This window comes from Patiria miniata, unplaced genomic scaffold (assembly GCF_015706575.1).
Source record: "Patiria miniata isolate m_02_andy unplaced genomic scaffold, ASM1570657v1 HiC_scaffold_3, whole genome shotgun sequence".
Taxonomy (NCBI): domain Eukaryota; kingdom Metazoa; phylum Echinodermata; class Asteroidea; order Valvatida; family Asterinidae; genus Patiria; species Patiria miniata.
In genome coordinates this window covers 24366788-24385651 of record NW_024037069.1, presented here as the reverse complement: position 1 = coordinate 24385651, position 18864 = coordinate 24366788, and the positions used below count along the sequence as shown (strand labels likewise).

The window sequence follows — 18864 nt, the reverse complement described above, 5'->3', positions numbered from 1 at the left end:
GAACATTTTGGGGCCACGAGATAAATAAAAAGTGCTTACATTTCTGAGATTTCTGAGATTTCAGAGATAGATGTCAAATAAAAATCAATATGAGGTTGTGAATATATTGCTCCAAAAAAAGAACAACTTAATAGACAAACGTCCATATTTTCAGGACAACACTGTGAACGATCCTTACATATTAATTTTCATACATACTTCAATTATTCAAGTATTTTAATTCAGTAAGTGTGTTCTTTTTTCAAAAGTACAGTTTAAACTCATTATGGAAATTAAATTTGCGACTATCGTTTCACTGCATAAAAACATATCACAATTCAAAATGGCGCAAACCTAATATTTTTTTCAAAAAAGAAAGAACACATGTAATATTATGTAATTGTGATCACATTTTATACACTTACAGCAGTACTGCTACAAGAGCAAAAAGCTTTTTACAAAAATAAGAAAAGAAGTCAACTTTGTAATTTGCACAGAAATGAAATTCGATTCACAGAACGTAGATAAATATTAACAGGAGTGGTATGATATCTACTGCAGGGATCTTGTTTAGCTTTTTATTCACAATTCAACCGCGAGTCTTCACGTAAACGAAACTGATTTTATAAATATATACAAATATCTAATGTTGACTTTTGGACCCCATTAAATTAAATGTTGTTTGGTTGGCTAAATGGATAAGAAAGAAAGAAAAAAAACCTTATCGAGATTGCCCTTTTTAAGTGAACAATGAAGGGTATGCACAGTAAATATTAATGCATTTTACAATATTTACATATTTTGCCTGGGCAACAAATCTTAAAGGCACGTACCGGTACATGTAGGATCATTGGTAAAAATGCAGAAATGGACCTACCGATCAAAGTGAAGAAAAGGATGGTACAAAGTACTCTGTCTGAAATAATATCATTCAGCAAAAAAACAATAATTGAAGGCAGTTTTAAAAACTTGTTAAGTGCTTTAGTAACGGAATCCAGTTACAAAAACCCCCAAAAATGTGCAGACGTTGTCTCTGTTTTCTCATAATGTATAGTTGCCGCTGAGCTAAATCTTCCAGAGGGTAGTTGTTATCCACCCAACTTCCGCTTTTGCGAAATTTTGTTGCTTGAAAAAAAAAATGCACAAGCAAATAATCCTATGTACCATTAACATAAGTCTAAGAAAATACATAAAGTGTCACTTTAGATGCAAAATATTTCTGGAACTTTTCGTAACTTTAGGAAAACTAGCAATTACATACAGTACAAGCAAAACATCTAGCACAGTGGATGTACCAACTATCAGACCCTTCTCGTTGTAAACATCTCACCTTTTACATAGTTTATTCTTTTGCTTTCTGCATCATCGGTTCATCATCAGATCACCTCTTGGCTACGTCCCTTTACTCCCTGGTCTGTGACTAGTACCAGCTGAGTCAGATCTTGCCCTGGACGACAGACTGGAGACACTGGTCAGGGAACTACCTGATGCGCCTGCTGGTTTGAAACAAGAGGGTAAAAAGAGGAATGAAATAATATGAGGCCATCTGAATGCCAATCGGGTAAAACAAATCAGAAAATCTGGTCGGGTGTCGGAGGCCTCATAAGTCCCCAGCAGAATCCGAGGGCAGTAAAGCCCTTTTCCCATATGTTAGACTTGCATGTAGAGTACAATCCCACCATGCTTTGGAATGTAAAGTTGAATATGCGGCTAGCATGGATCGCGGGCTAGAAATCGAGGGCTGAATCACGTGTTTAATCGTATACATCTGGGTAGTTATGACATTGGCTTAACCGGTTTCCATAGCATATAACTAGCAGTCTCTAAACGTGCGGTACCAGCTAAGTGGCAGGCACGCAAGCAAAAGATGTAACCCCACAGTAAATGCACGCTGTGCACAGTACGATCTAAGATGTCGCAGTCCGCAGTTCTTTCCTCGCCTTTCACCGCTATGGTCCGGATTCGATTCCTGCCCAGGTCTACATGTGGATTGGATTTTCAGTCCCTACCTGATTCCGTGGGTTTCCCCCGAATATTTGTCTGGGGTTTTTCTCCCACCTCTAAAACTGTAATTTCCTCTCATTGTCTTCTCTCCACAGGTTTCTTCAGGCTTACGAGTTAACAGTGACTAAGGCGCTTTTGAGGAATCCTCGGTTTCAATGCCAGAAATAAAATAATAATAATAATAAACAAGACTAAAATTGGTGTATGCCAATATATTAGCTTGTTCGATGAGTAAATAATTCTTGAGCGTGTTTATCAGTTTAAATACATTTTATGAATAGTGCCAGTGTATTTGAAATATCCTAGATTTCAATTTACTGCAGCATACCTTGGTCCTGTGCCTCCCCCTCAAATTCTTTGCTCCGCCTCTCAGCAGCCACCCTCTCCAACCCCTCGGTGTAGAACCCATTGAAGTCCAGTCTGTGGATGATGTTAGTCATGTTGTGTTCGCAGTCTGTCGTACTGAAGAGACTCAGCTGATCCAGCAGGCTGACCAGTAGAGTGGAGAAGTTGCTGTCAAAGTTAGCGATGGTGCTGGCGAATTCCTCACTGCCAATCAGCAGGTTGACGTGTTCTGATGCCACCTGATAGAGACAATCACACAAGAAATGTTTCAAGTTGCATTTCCAGTGCCCTTCAACAATTCACTTTTTTTAAATTAATAACTCTTCAACTTCAAGGTTATTATTTATATATATTTTTTTATTTTTTTTATTTTTTATTCATCAGTGCATCAATAATTAACAAACAAATGAATTAATATTATAATAATCATACAATTCAGAAATGGCAGATATAAATTATATATTGGTGACAGAGCGAGAAGAAAACATCGAGTTACATCAATGGATACCATTTTCTTTGATGGGTAGCTAATTTATCCCTCTAGTTGCAATATAAAATTCAATTCTCTCCATCATTCTAACTAGATTCATAAAATGGTTAATTTGAGGAGGCTATTTATATATTTCTGGTAATGAAACCAAGGACACCTCAAAAGTGCCCTAGGCATGGTGTAAATCGAGGACGCACGCGTGCAACATCATCAATGAATTGAGGACAGGAACCACATCAAGGACTCCTCGGTTGAAAAACGTGTACAAAACCAATGAGAGCTGAGAGTATAAACAGAGGAAAAGGGAAGAGAAACAAAAGAAAATCCTCGATTTACACCATAAGGCCAAAAAAAAAAAGTCTCCGGTTTCTGGTATGGAGCTTGCCCAAAAAGTGGTGCGGCGACGCGGCTTTTCTTTTTTTTCCCCTGATTTTTTTGCTTCAAATGTCGGCTGATGACTGCAAATGGTGCCCGACCAAACTTAGTGCAAATATATGGGAGTCCAGAGAGGCCACATAAAGCTTATTCTCGACTATAACCCATCTCAAAACACGTTAAAATTGTGCAGCAGCAGGATTCCTGTCAAACCAGTGAGTTTGGCGGTTTTGAGACATCATCTTTCATTGAAAAAAAAAACTTCTTCATTTTGCCGACGCGCATGGCTACGGCGACGCGCGCGCATACCAGAAACCGGAGACTTTTTTTTTGGCCTAAACAAATGTTTTTGTTTGTGCGCATCTGGCACAAAGTACACACAACTCATGTTATTCTGAATGTATACAAAGCCGTAGCGTCTGTGCGTGAGTGCAAGGCATCGTCAACAATGCACTCGAATGTCTCTCCCAGTGGTCTCCCCCAACTCTCCCTTTGTAACCCTTGAGGGGGTACTTGTGCACGGAGCCCATTAACTTGACTTGACTCCCATGACCATACCTTTGCTGCAGTCCTGTATTTCCTGGACTCGGATTTGTCTTTATCTTTTCCTTTAGGGTCAGTCGTATCCACTCGGAAACTCGCCTCACCCTCCACGTTCATTGTCTCTGTCATTCGCTGTGCAAAGGAAGAAACTTTGAAATCTTTTTCTTGTCATGTCATGTTTACAATTGATCTATTTAATGCAGAGTTTTAATGAGTCACTCACTAGACCATTACAAGTCCATCATAAGTCCATCACAAGTCCATCACAAACCAATCACAAGTCAATCCCAAGTCAATTACAAGTTAATCCAAAGCCAATCACAACTGTCAATCACAAGTCAATCACTAGTCCAACGTAAGTCGATCTAAAGTCAATCCCAAGTCAATCACAAGTCCATCACAAGTCCATCACAAGTCCATCGCAAGTCAATCACAAGTCAATCACAAGTCCATCACAAGTCCATCGCAAGTCCATCGCAAGTCAATCGCAAGTCAATCTCAAGTCCATCACCAGTCAATCCCAAGCCAATCACAAGTCAATCACAAGTCAATCACAAGTCAATCACAAGTCCATCGTAAGTCAATCCCAAGTCAATCCCTAGTCAATCCCAAGTCAATCCCAATTCAATCCCAAGTCAATCACAAGTCAATCACACGTCAATCCCAAATCAATCCCTAGTCAATCCCAAATCAATCCCAAGTCAATCACAAGTATCGCAAGTCAATCGCAAGTCAATCAAAAGTTCATCACAAGTCCATCGTAAGTCAATCCCAAGTCAATCACAAGTCAATCGCAAGTCAATCACAAGTCAATCACAAGTCAAATCACTGGTCAATACACTAGCCAGGTCAAGACAAAAGAATGCTTTTGCCATGGTTCATTTGAATAGCTTGTGACCTGAATCAAGAAGAGATGACTTGTCCTGACTCGTGGTGACTCAAGGTGACTTATGATGACTTATGATATCTTGTGTTGACTTGCGACTGACTCAATTACAATTCTTATTTCACAAATCTACAAAATGAGTTTTTGGGATTCTTACCTGTATGCAGTTGGCGAATGTGACACACACTAGCATGAGTTTGCTGACAATCTTCAGTAGTTCTGGGTCCGTCAGCATGCAATCCTTCAGACACATGTTCAGGAAGTCGGTGTGGATATCGAGTACATCATCAATGGTGGACACCTGAAGAATCAATCAACAAAATAGAACAACACAAAATCAGTTTTACATAATTGTGAAATTTGTATTGGTCACTGCACAGTTAAATCGATTAGAATTACACAGTCTCTGGGAGTGACTGTTCATGATCATCATCATCATCAAGTCGACTCTCGTCGGACTGCAACCAAGGCACGCCATATATCACGGTCTCCCATGGCCGTCCTGATCTCGGCTGTGGAGGCTAGCCCAGTGTCCCGACACAGCTGGTCCATGTAGGTTAACATCTGCCCACCTCGAGAGGCTACTCCACCTCGAGTGACTGTTAAAATGTTGAGTTATACAAAGTACTTTTTCGACTGAGTTATTTTTTTGCCTACCTGTCTCAGTTTAGTCTCCATGATTTGCCAGTTGGGTTCAATGACCTCAAACATCATGTAGTACTGTAGATTCTGGACAAGGTGAAGCATTCTCTGGCGCAGTGCGAAGGCTGCAGCGTACCACCTGGAAGAGTGGAGGGTGTACTGCTTAGCTGCCTTGTTCAACACCCACAAACTAAAAACGGAAAGAAAAGATAAGAAGTGATTCATAAATACCTGAGACAGTTTAACCACTCCTATTGGTCGAGAGCCTGTCATGTGGGTGGTCTTAAACCACTGTTTAAACACCAGTCAGTGACGTTTATAACAGATCACAAGGGCTGCACTCTGTGCCACATAAATGCAGTACAGGCCACGCTTGCCGATAGCAACCAGGTGCTTCGGAACCATTGACACAATCTCCATATAAGGAAGAGATGTTAAGCAAACCACACTCACGACGCACAGCATAGAAGTGGCATGGACATTGATTAAAATTGTTAAACGACACATTAATTGTTAACATTTCGTGAATTTAAAAAAAAAATTTAGGCTCTGACCAAAAAGGAATTTATGAATGAGGTTCGGCTCGAGCCATTATCTGAGAATATGCTACTAACCGGTTCAAATCAGGCGTTTAAAATGCTCCAACACACTATTTTGTCCTTATTCAAAATCATTACAGGAATTTATTAATTACAAAGTGGCATCAAAGAGCAGGACTAATTATGCTGTAAAATTGACAACTTTTTTATAAACTCTTGACATAATTTTTAGTTTAAGCAGTTGTACAAGTAATTGCTTTCGAGGTTGTGTGAAAGTTTCCCATGGTGCAATTAGATGCCATGTCCGAAATGGGTCTTCAAAGCCACGGCTATGTCTATTGTCAGATTGTTCCAATGCAGGTGTAATGGGCAAAGACATAGATAATAGCCCTAAACGAGATATTCTGATGCGGCTGAGGCTTCTCACAACAGCACTGGAGGATGGGAAAATATTACAACATACAAACAAAATTTGTGACCAAACAAATTTCACACTGTGTGCCGGAGCGTCCATCTGCAAGGAGATAGTGCCAAGAACCACAGTACTTACTTGCATAAGATTCTTTCCACGTGCTTGCAATAAAACAGATGTCTGAACAGAATCTGGTAGCGAGTCAATGCCTGCAAGATTCATAGATTACAGATTGTCAACAATTAAGGCATCGAGGCAGAATGAAGCAGTTGCTTTAAAATGCTTACTATGGTATCAATTATATACGGTGGCATACTGGCAAGGGTGGCTAGTGCGTAAAATGCTCGCCTCTCACCACTGTACTGTGGCCCGGGTTTGATTCCCGGCTTGGACCATATGTGAGCAGAGTTGTTCGTTGTTTCTCTCCTGTGCCACGAGGGTTTTTCTCCAGGTTTTCTGGTTATCCTCCCTCTGCAAAAATCATCTCTGGCTGTGCTCTGTGGTCAGACATGGGTCATATGGCGGCAGCCTAAGGCGCCTTTGGCTTGACCAATTTGTAGCTGTGTACTTCGCAATTCAGCTTCTCAGCTGCGAGTAAGGATGGCTAGCCCCCAAGTTATTATTATTATTATATAAACCCAAATTTAGGGCTGTAGTCAAGTGCATCCCAAGTCTGGTCGCAATTATTTGGAGGGGGGGGGGATAACAAAGAGCGCTTTTGTCACAATTTATTGATAGCTTGTGACTTGACTTGGGACTAAGGGACTTGTGTTGGCTTGTGTTGACTTGTGAGCACTTATGTTGCCTTTTGTTGACTTGTGAGGACTTGTGATGACTTGTGAGGACTTGTGAGTAATTGTGAGGACTTTTGAGGACTTGTGTAGACTTGTGATGACTTGTGTTGACTTGTGAGTTATTGTGAGGACTTGTGAGTTATTGTGAGGACTTGTGATGACTTATGATGACTTGTAAGTAACTGTGAGGACTTGCGAGGACTTATTGTGAGAACTTGCAAGAATTTGTGAGGACTTGCGAGGACTTGTAAGACTTGTGAATCTTTCCTCCTACCTTTCTGCTGAGGATGAGCGACTCAGGCCATCTGACAACGTAATCAAAGGAGAATGCTTCCAGACAAGAAATGTTGATCTCAGTAGGGTCAATCTCCTGAATGATTGCTGTAAGGAAAATCATGAAAAATAAATCAAAAACAAAACAGAAATTGCATTACAGAGGGATTTGAATCTATTTGCTATAACAGAACGATGACTCTATCAGGATGGATGGCTTGAGTGATAAAACTGAATTGTACGTTCATCCAAGGATAAGAATTATTTTCAAAAGCTTACATTTCTCAACTCTTGACTCGATGGAGATAATTCTCAGCAGCTGTGTGATGAGATCATAAGGAAGCAATGCCACCCTGAAAAAAATACACACGGAGAAACATAATTACTGTTTAAGCTCAAAACGCCACGACAGAGTATCTACCAAAGACTACCAAAGCAGTCTCCTGACGATGACTAGAGCAGGCTAGTCGAAACGTTGAGACCAAAGACAAGTTCTTTTAGAACTTAAAGCAGGACTGCTCTTATCAGAACTAAAACTACTTAGCAAAAGTTGATAAGCAGGACAAGTTCTTTTCAGAACTCCATATCTACTGAGCGACAGTAGTTATTACCACATGGTGTTACCGCAAACCAAAACGATACTGATACTCCACCATGCAAAGCCTAAAATCTTATACCCAAGACTTGGAAAAGTTCTCATCTTAGACCCGACTAATCAGCAAGGCTAGCTCCAACAGCAACTCTAACCTGCTTCGGAAAAAAAAACAATCACTTGAATACTGTGTCTACTCAACACAAGGCACTATTCTCACCTCAAGTCATCTTTGAAGGTATCTGATTTAGCCTGACTCGTCCGTAGAGCTAGCTCCAACAGCGACTCCAGCCTGCTTGGGATGATCTCATCCACCTGTTTCTTCATCTCCTCCGTGGTTATGTCCATCAGATGGACAAAGAAATCTCCTTGCTCTAACAGAAAGTATCGCTTGATGGACCTGATGAAGAGTTTCAAAATGTTAACTTGGAGTACTAGTTTCCTTAATTTATTTAGTGAGCGAAATTTCAAACTCTGATCAGGAGCCAACTTCATGGCGTTGCTGAACAGTTGGCAGAAAAGTTGCGCTAACTATAGCAGACAATTGTGCTAACCTTAAGCACTATTTCATGGCATGGATGTGCTAACGGTTGAGTGCGGATGGAGATTTCTTCTGTTACCTTGCTAAATTCAAGCAGCTTTTTCCACTGAAGTGGACTAATATTTTGTGAACGTACTGCTCACGGTCTCCATGAAACAGACAGAGGCTCTGGAAGCAGAAAAACGTGTGCTTAGCAGCGCTATAACATTGGGCCTAGCATGCTACTCCATCAAATTGTCTTGCTAGACTTGCTACGTGAAAAATATTAGCAATGCAAGCGCACAATACATGTACAATTTTTTTGAATGTTGTAGTAGTTATTGGTTTCTTAACAAAGTTTTTCAATTTTGAAATTTCCATGTAAGCACATATTTGTAATTTTACATATTATTGTAATCTGGTCATTTGGCCACATTTGTGGCCGTTGAATTGGATTCATAAGTTGTAAAAAGTAATTGCACTTTCTCCAAACTTAATTTGTGGCCATTTCTAAACTTCCATCGTTTCTAGAAGCAGATTCAGTGCCCACTTTAATGGATGAAATGATTTCGACATACCTGAGTCTAGGCATCAGTTCCCGATCGTCTATAATGTGATCCAGTAGCACCCTGCTTGCATACTGATAGGCGTGTTCAATGTGCTCAACATACTGCCGCTCCTTCAGTGTGTACAATATCTCCTCTGCATGCGGGCATTTGGGGTCACGCCCTTAAAAAAAACCCAAGAAACAAGAAAACCTTCAGGAAAACACGAGTTTTTTTTTCAGGTAAACCTTTCAAGCTCGGAAAAAAATGAAGGGTTCAGTCATGTCGAAAGATTGAAAATTCAAAATTTCAATTATAAGATTAGCAAAAATTATCTTCAATTATTACTGACACACAATCTCATCGGAAAAAGTCCCATATACCTTACGTGAACTTAACCTCACGTTTTGATTATAGGTCATTAACATTTTCTCAGTCCGACTTTGTATCAACCTTTGAAGATTCAACAACAAAAAAACAATCTGTCCCCCCCTCCCACCCAACCCTAAACCTTTCATTTCACAGTTTCTCACCACACTCTCTGATGACATTGAGGTATTTCCCTGTCCGCAGGATTTTATCAGCGACCGTCTCCAAGAAGACTGGTATCCTGTCCCGACAGATGGTATAGTGTTGCTCCCAGTAAGCGTCATTGTATTCTTGCTGCAGCTTCTCCTTTCGTAAGGCTTCGTGCTCCTCAATCATGAACTACAAAAGCAGCACAGGTGGAATTGCCAGTACTTAATTTTCGACAAATTACAGGTCAATATAGTACTATATTCCATGACTTTTCCTTGATATTTCCCTGAATTGGTTTCCCAAAATTCCATGAGAAATATGTGCACTTTAACAAGGTTGCTGGGAAGTCAAGAGGTGATTGCCGCAAAGCAACTAAGATACTGATAATATTCACACTGCATAAATAGTCAAAAGCCACCATAGCCAGTCAGTCAATGGACGCAACTTGGACACACGGCAAAAGATGCACACATGCCACACTGGTGAAAACCTTTCCCTACTGGGCCACTGTCAAATTCCCGGAGTGTTCCTGATTTTTGCTGTTTTTCCCAAATTCCATGAGCTTTCCCTGACTGGAAAAAAAGGGAAACTCATTTCCATGGTTTTTCCTGATTTTCAGAGTGGCTGGGAACCCCGTATATGTGTATTCAATAAACATCTGCACTTCAATCATATTCTACCGTTGAGCTGTTCCAAAGTTGTTGACACAAAAGGTACCTCTCCCATGTTTCCTAAAAGGCAGGAGAAATTCACCAAATGGGCGCTACATACCTCACAGTACGGATCCTTGATGATTCCCTTATAGATCCATTTCTCCAAAATTTCAAAGTACGGTGCACAAGCTGACTGCGTCAAGAACAGGCAAAGGTTCTGAGCTCGTGTATCACTGATAGGATGACAAGAAAATAAATATCAATTTAAATGAAAACACACATAAAAAATCCAGTGTTTACAGTCAAAGAATCACTGGAAAACCAAAACCAAGACTGCAATCGCAAAAAGAACAAGTCCCAAAGATGAATAAATCTGCACTAGATCCTAAAATAAAGTAATGTTAACAAGATTCTGAGCACAGTGTAAACCACACTTGTTTACTAAATTGGATGTTGTGATCACATGATTGTAATTTTTAGCAACTACTCTGGACTGCATGTGCTCAACTTGAAATACTTTAGTGATTTGAATGTATTCCTGTTAACTGTACAATATAATGAAATCACTTTACAAAGATGCTTGTGAGATATTTTTCCTCTCAGCAAGTCACAGCTATGATGGGTCACATGACGGGTCACATGTCACTATGACAAGTCACATGTCACGCGTCACATTGGCTCCATGCACAAGTACCCTCTAAAGAAAAAAGGGAGAGTTTGGGGACACCACTGGGAGAGGCATTCGAATGCATTGCCGATGACGCCTGGCACTCTAGCAAAGACGCCATGGCTTTGTGCACATTCAGAATGAACTTTCAGTCATGCATACGTTGCGCTACACTCCCTGAATCAGCACACGGTGTGTCCCGGCCACTGGGCTCTCTTAACTGGTAAAAAAGCGCCCTCTCTTGTTCGCACATACAGTGGGAGCTGAAGTATTTCCCTCACCCTATCATAGTCACAGTCCTCTCGTGCAGCAGGCTGAGCACAGCGCCCCCTGTTGACGCCCCACGGTCAATGGCCTGTGCAATTGACGCTAAGATCTCCATTGTCTGCTTGCACGGCTGGATGTAGAACCAAAATCTCTGCAGAGGGAGCTGACCCTGTCTGAACTGATGCTCCAGCTGAGCTGTCAAGATGGAATACTCCTACAAAATCAACCCAATAACGTGTTAGCCTTTTTATGAGCTGGGGTTAAGCTTTCCTGCACTTACAACTCACTGAAGTAGACTTGAATCATGCCTTATCAAACAAGTGGAATAAACAACATGTGAATGGAATACGAGATCTGAGTTTGATTATGACGCTCTTCACATGAATACCCAAAGTTTTCAAAACCAAGTTGGTTGATTGATTGATCAAATGGCTGATTCCTTGCTTATGAGGATTAAGGGAAGTTATACACAAAGCCTGTGTAAACCTAGTCTTAGGCAAAAAAAAAATAAAAATCGGTCTCTGGTCAGACCGAAGTTCCGGAATTGATGCGGCGACGTGTTTTTTTTTTTTGTTCAAGCTTGAATTGTACAGACAAGGTGGGTACTATTTTGTTTTTTTGTGTCATTATACATTGGTGTCCTCCATAATTTGCATTGGTGCCCTATATCATTTGCCTTGGTGCAATTTCCCCATTCCTTGGTGTTCCTTGGTACAAAAATTTGAGGTGTGGCAATAGAGGGTGCTGTTGTAGCTTCCATGTTAATTTGAAAAAAAAAGAAAAAAGGTTGACGTGCATGATTAAAATCGACGCGCGCGCTGACCAGAGACCGAGTATTTTTTTTTTGCCTTAGTTCCAAGACCTTCATATTTATTACATTTTTGGCTAGCGTGCAGAAGAAATTAATTCCACTAAAGAGGGGGCAATTTCAACCAATTTGTCACTATATTCGATTCTTAAGTACTTTATCTTATTCGATTCCTAACTCTGATTAGAATCGATTCCAGCGTAAACGTCAGTATGGTCGGTCAGAATTATGCGAAATGCATAGTGCTCAAATTGCATCTTGAGGTGATAAATCACGTAACGAGTATCACATAGTACGTCTTGAACCGAGACTAGTGCTGATTGCTGTAGAGTCCAGTTCAGGATTTTGGCCTGCAGATTCGTTTTCTCAGATATTCAACATCCACAAACATATGTAACTGTGCTCGTACAAAAATTAGCTCCCCACCTTTGACAAAAAAGTGGGTTTTAATTTTCAATTCGTTGAAATCAGAACAAAATGAGCTTTCTAACGACTTATAAAACTTTGGGTGTCTAGTTCTGTCTGTATATTGGAAAAGTGTGGCTGACAAAAAAATATGGTAAAACAAAGTTGTGCTCCCAATAGGAAGGTAGCATTTCGGGCGTCATTACTTGTTTTATTAGAGCACATCAATAATAATGATAACATCACAAGGGCAAACATTGTGGCATAATTTTGCAGACAAACTCACTTTGATAAGAGTCTTCATTGCCCCACACAGGGCATGGTTAACCATGCCATACTCAAAGGATGACTTGTCCTCAATGAATCGCACCACGGCAGAGTACATAGTACAGACAGGAAGGATGCGATTGGCCACTTCACGCAATGAGACGTCCAGTGATTGGTCAATAACGAAGGTGCGGCCAGAGGATTGGTCTTGAGGTGGGCGGAGTAACGTGTACTTTCCCTCAGTACCCTGTATTGAAATGCAATAAAAAAATACAAGAGACAACCACCAAGTCGGAGGTAATATCACATTGATACAAATCTTATCGGTTGTTCTCAATGACTTTTTCTCATCAACCACAGACCTAGTTCTCAGGGATTGGGGACTGTTGTAACTTTTAGGAGACTGGAACTGTTATCGCGCCCTCTGTTGACAGATCAAGGCTGTCATTCAAGTGTCATAAGTAAGAAGTGTTCCAACTCCCAAATTAGTGTTTTGGCCTATTTATAAAAGGGAAACCCCACAGAATTCTAAACCTCAATGCTAAAATTTCAAAATGGTCTAAATGCCACAATGGAAACATGGAGATCATGTTGTGGCTTATTATCTTTATTTTATTAAAATAATATTCAAAAGTTAGACTGTTAATTGCAACTGAAAAAAATATCAATTTGTCTGAGTATGTCAACAGTAACACCATGGTGTATCGAGCCGATTTCTACTACACAGACAAAAGTTGGAAGAATACTTTCTTTTTCAAATCACTGTCGTAACTGATACATTTTATCAGAATTAAAATCCACTTTATGATTATAACTTTTATTACGCACACTGTTGAACCGTCCAAAATGTACGTCCGACACCGTGGAACTGCCCAAAAGGGACATTTACTGAAACGCAAGAGAAAACTACCTGTCATAACCATTAGGAGATCCTGTACAATACCCACTTCTTGCACACCTTGCCCCCGGTTTAGATGTCCCTGGACTCGTCACAAGTCCCTCGCGGGGGTGGGGGGGGGGGGGAAACTTGAATGACATACCATGATACTCACCGTCATAACCATGAGGAGGTCCTGCACAATGGCCAATTCTTGCACCCCTAGGGGTAGTGTCCCGAGAGCCACACCCGGTTGAGAAGTCCCTGGACTTGACACGAAGTCACCAGTCAGGTTAGGCCTCTCAAGTACCCAGGAAGACAGCTCAGGAAGCTTCAAGGATACTGCAAAGGAAACAATGATAAAGACAACATTTTTTTTTTTTTAATAAAAGTAGCAATGATAATACAACTTTCAAGTAGCGTGTCTGATTATTAACAGTTATGGACACAAAGAGGTGTAAGTATTCAGAAAAAATTTCAAATAACTTTCTTCGTCTCTTATGATACAATAGATTGATCCATTATTAGGACCACCCAGAGGTACTTTGACACAGTTGTGACTAAAGCTGCCCTCAGGTCCACCTTGCGATGACACAGATCAGTCAGCGACTGACTTTTCAGGATCAAGCTGCGTCTGAGCTACGACCGTCGGGAACATTGCAGTCGCTCATTTTTTGCGACCTAAGTGTAACTATATTCTATACCATAGCTAGAGGGATGTTTAAAAAAAAATGAAGTAAAAGTGTTCAACAAAATCATTGGAAATGTATAATTTTTGACTAGTGTCAACTTTTTGACTCAAAGGTATTTGTGAATGGGAATACAAGTACATTTAAGACCGTATCAGGGAAATGTGCGCTGATTATGGCTCGAGCCGAACCAGCCCAGCACATAATTATTCCCTTATTGTTAAAAGAAGTCACATGACTGTCTATGTGGAATCGTGGTGGATCATCGGGTCGTGGGTGACATGAGCATGGTTGCAATTATTTTGTATCAGAATGCCACTTGTTTCAAGAGAATCACACGATTTCTCAGTTTTGTGACCTGAGCATTATTTTCTGCTTGATGCCGACGGTTCCGTCGTGACGCAAGCAAATCGCGGGTTGACCTGAGGCTGGCTTAATGTCCGACATGCGTCCACAACAGTCTGGCATGCAGTGTGACATTGGAGAGGCCCACATGTTGTTACCCACCTACACAGTGGGCGGGGCATAACGGAACAGTCTATTATATGAGGATGAATATAAATGACAGTGGCATACATTTGACAATGACAATGCCTATGGTAGTATCTACTCACAGTTTTTCCTGGATTGTTTCTCCCTCATCATTTTCTTGAAGACCTCAGAGGCTTGGCTAGCTGCTCCACTGCTGGCCACACTCAGTAGCTGGTTACGCAACTGCAAAATTGTGAGAAATGGCACGCATTACAAATAATTCACATCAGCTAGTAGCAATTAAAGGTGATAGGAAGATTTTGGTTTTGGGGGTTTTTTTTTGGGGGGGGGGAGCAACAAATTACGCAATATCTTAAGAAGGGAGCATAACAACTAACTTGTTCAAGTTTCAGCTCAGTGGATACTTTACATTTTGAGAAACAGAGAAAACAAGTTTTGGGGTCTCATAACTGGATTCCGTTGCTAACGCACATAAAACACTGTGCCTGCCGGTACCCTATTTTGAAACCGTCTTCAATGTTAGTTTTCATCCAAATGACACCATATATCCGTCGGAATAATTTCACAGGGTATTTGGTGCCAGTCCTGTCTTTACTTTGAGCAAGAATTTTCTTATTACATGTGCCTACATGCCTTTAAATATCATCTTCAGCTATGGCGTAGTCTTCATTTTATTTATAAACTCATGGGTAACATAGTTCTAAGAGAATGATTAAAATTCTGTTCCTTATAATCTGGAACACACACTGTGTTGAAACACTTATTCCAGTATGTTTGCCTAAAATATTCTTGCATGATGAATTCATACCTGGCTCATTCCAGCTGCAAACACTGTTGATGTTCAACAAGGAGTGTTAAAAACAGAACACAAAGATTAAGACAATCCAGAATCAGCTCAGAAAAAAGCTGTTCAACCTCTGCACACAAAAATGTCCCTTAATCCTAACTCCCCAGCCTAATTTACTAGGAACCATACCCATTCTGGCAAATTCCAACACCCACATGGGAAATTGTACACACACACTGTTGGACTTAGTTTCTGGAGGTATGCCAAACCCAGTGTAAAAGACCATCAGTTTAGGGGTACTGTACCCATCCCAACAGATTTAAACAAAACTGGCTGTTGAACTTTGATGGTTGAGTTCGGTTAGAGTTAAAGGTTATTTGTTGACCTCCCTTATTTTACCTCCGACACTTCCTGCTCTGACATCTTGGATCCGGACGGAGGCAGGACCACCCTGTCCATGGGCATCTGCAGAGCCTGGGCATTCTGTTGCAAGACAGACACTGTGTCTTTGTCTTCGGACAACTTGGACAGGAGGTAGACAAAGGCATCTAGATCCCGATTACTGGAACAATATAAAACAAATATCACTGAAAGGCATACAGGATAACTGCAAATGACATCATCCACATCAAATCCAACAGTTTTCCTTACAAATTCAAATTACAGAAATTGAATTTGAGAGAGAGAGATATTTTCGTTAAACTCCCACATATTGACTCACTTTTTGGATTTCAGCTCATCATATTTCTGCAGGAACTCCACGGGAGTCTGGGAAAATTCAGCTATCTTGCGCTTGGCGCTGTGAGCTGACACTTGTGTAGTGACATACGGCGTTCTGTTCTTCAGGAGTAGGTCCACATAAAGCTCTGGGCCTGCACTACCAGGTAGACTTTACAAAGGAAATAAGGCATCTAACTTGTAAGTGCTAAAATATATACCATACTTGAGGTTAATTACAAGTCCTTAATAATCAAGCACAAGTTCATCACAAGTCATCAAGTCCATTTTACAAGCCATTTCAAAGGTATTCCTTTGTAAATACTCATCTACTGTTATTTGTGACTAGACTTTGTAAAATGTTTTGTGATTCACTTTTTGACAAGACTTATGGACTTGTTATGGACACAACATTATTGTTGTTTAACCCTTACTCCCTTGGCCTTTTTGCTAGGATGTAGCCTCAGTCCTGCAAAATCCTCCACTTGGCCTCATGAAAAAAATAGCATAGCCTCAATCCTGCAAATTCCTCCATTATTTCTTAAATATGCTCATGGAGGGGTGACCACTGCCAGAATCCTGCAAAATCCTGCGGCATTGACTGTCAATATCTTGAGGCTTGGCCAGTGACATCCTGGAGCAGTACGGAGGATTTCAAGCATAATCCAGGCCTTTACTTATGCAGAGCTAAGCAAAAACCAACACAACGTCCGGCCCAAGACCTTGACAAAGTGCATCCTACAAAATCATTAACGCACTTTTGCATTGTAACCTCAATCCTCCACATTCCTCCACTTTGGCAAAGAGGAAGAATTTTGAAGAATTCAGGGCGTTTATAGGGTTAAAGTACTTCAAATTCTGTACAGAGCCGGGATGAAGGGTCTTACAGCAAAACTATTTGACAAATCCCGACCCTAGTCCAATATTGGCCCATATTATGAGGCTCAAATACTGGACTTCCTCAGTATTGTAATCCACACATCAATGCAAACTAATAACTTTCCTAAATTTGAAATCTAAACTGTTCTATTTTTCACTTGATATTCGCTACAAAGCTACTTACTTGAATAATAAAGCAGGAAAAATTTGAATTCTGTGCCTGCAGACGGCAAAAATTGCAGAGTTTGTCCAAACACGACTGAAGTATTTTTCTCAAGGTCATGCCCCTTTGAGTTTGACCTTTTAATTTTCCCTGGTAATTAACCAGCTAAGTAGCTTCCATAGTGAACATCAAGTGAAACACTGTCTAGATTTTAAATTCGGGAAACACAAGTTTCCAAGAAATTTAGCATGTATTTACGTGGCTCAGTTTTGAACCTCATTTATGGGACTATCCTGACCCTTAACCGATCTTACCCAAGAAGTTTGATGAGCTCGCTGACTTGGTGATGAACTCTGAACTCGCTCATGTTGCCAATTTAATGTGCTTTATAAACTTAGACATCAAGATGCAATTTCTGTAGTTTAAAAAAAAAATCAGGTGAAATCATTGTTGGAAAGTTCACCGAGTCAATAACTGGTGGTACAGTTTACATCACTTCATTTTGTCTGCATGTGCAGTGATAATACAGACACCTCTTTGCTAGTTCAGTAGTTGAGTAAAAAAAAAAAGGCAGTACATATCATCATGTGACAAGGAAAAGGACGTTAGCAGGCCAGGCCAGGCACCCAAAAAGCACTTTTGGAGATAATCGAGTTGAACGATTTTGTGCTGCCATTTCTTGATTAAAAATCACATAAGGTTGAAATTTTGACTGATGACATTCGTTAATAATTCAAATAATATTGTGCATTTTTATGTCAAAATATTACTTTATTGTGAAGTTATTTCAATTTTTATGCCTTACGACCTTTTACCGGAAACTTCCCAAGCCTTAAACGTACACTTAAGCGACATGTTAAATCTTTACGTCCTTTTGCCGGGAACAAAATTGGCTTTGCGTACCCACTTGAGTGGGACATATTAGCGCGCTTCAAACATTTTTTGTTACATATTAGTATTACACGTTAACGTCCTTTTGGCAGGCACAAATAATGAAAATCCTCCTACCGTCTTTTGTTTACTGTTAATTACGTCAGAATGAGCTCACGTAGCTCCTTGAGGCAATATGTATATCAAATCATGGAGGCAGAAATTTCCAAGCTCTATCTATTATCCGAAAAATCTGAATTTGACCTTTTGATCCATTTATCGCCCTTGGCCTTACGACCTTCTTCCAGGCAGCCGACGATTTTTAGCTGTGACCAGCAATCTTCCTATGCTACTACACTGCGAGTGTGCTCTGTTAACCCGTGTTCAAATGTTTCAATGGAATCACTGCAAGACAGGTTCTCAGACTCTTCTTTTCCCTTAACCAGATCGCGTCTGGAGGCCGTGTATACACGCAAATGTTGAGCGGTATTCAGAACGGATGACAGATAAACACGCAGGGAGTTAGGCCGGAAATCAGCGACCCGCTCGCAGACAGTTCGTCCTCGCGATCGTGCTCTTTCGGCAACACTAGAGATCTACTTGAACCTTTAACAAATCTTCATCAACACCAAATGCTATTGAAAATAAGTCATTCTAATAAGTACGAATGCTGACCTAGCCTACAGAAATCGTAGTTCAATATTTTTTATCGAAGAGCGCGCCATGTCTCGTATCAAGCAACTGCGCAAGCGCAGATATGCTCCTCTTTCAATGTAAAGTTTTATTTACGCAATACAAATAGCCAAATTGATGTAATTTTGGAGGAAAGAAAACTTGAAAATAAATTATTTTTAAATATTTAATT

At 40.4% G+C, this 18864-nt stretch overlaps 1 protein-coding gene across 3 annotated transcripts; it reads right to left on the bottom strand.

Annotated features, from left to right (window-relative positions):
- Positions 1–236: 236 nt before the first annotated feature.
- Positions 237–18781, bottom strand: LOC119738345 (gamma-tubulin complex component 2-like). Of its 3 annotated transcripts, none has more exons than XM_038213202.1 (20): positions 18675–18781; positions 17444–17544; positions 16092–16259; positions 15770–15932; positions 14706–14805; positions 13578–13744; positions 12545–12772; positions 11060–11259; positions 10230–10344; positions 9473–9647; positions 8973–9123; positions 8095–8274; positions 7562–7635; positions 7284–7390; positions 6354–6424; positions 5280–5454; positions 4780–4923; positions 3752–3868; positions 2312–2567; positions 237–1475 (listed from the first exon to the last, which is right to left on the bottom strand). In XM_038213202.1, exons 2-20 carry the CDS (start codon positions 17494–17496, stop codon positions 1372–1374), a joined length of 2748 nt encoding a protein of 915 aa, XP_038069130.1. In that variant the 5' UTR covers positions 17497–17544; positions 18675–18781; the 3' UTR covers positions 237–1371. The 3 variants fall into 3 exon arrangements, with proteins under 3 accessions (XP_038069130.1, XP_038069133.1, XP_038069132.1); XM_038213205.1 differs by having other exon boundaries at positions 237–1472; XM_038213204.1 differs by lacking the exon at positions 18675–18781 and adding an exon at positions 18264–18657.
- Between the last annotated feature and the right edge of the window lie 83 nt (positions 18782–18864).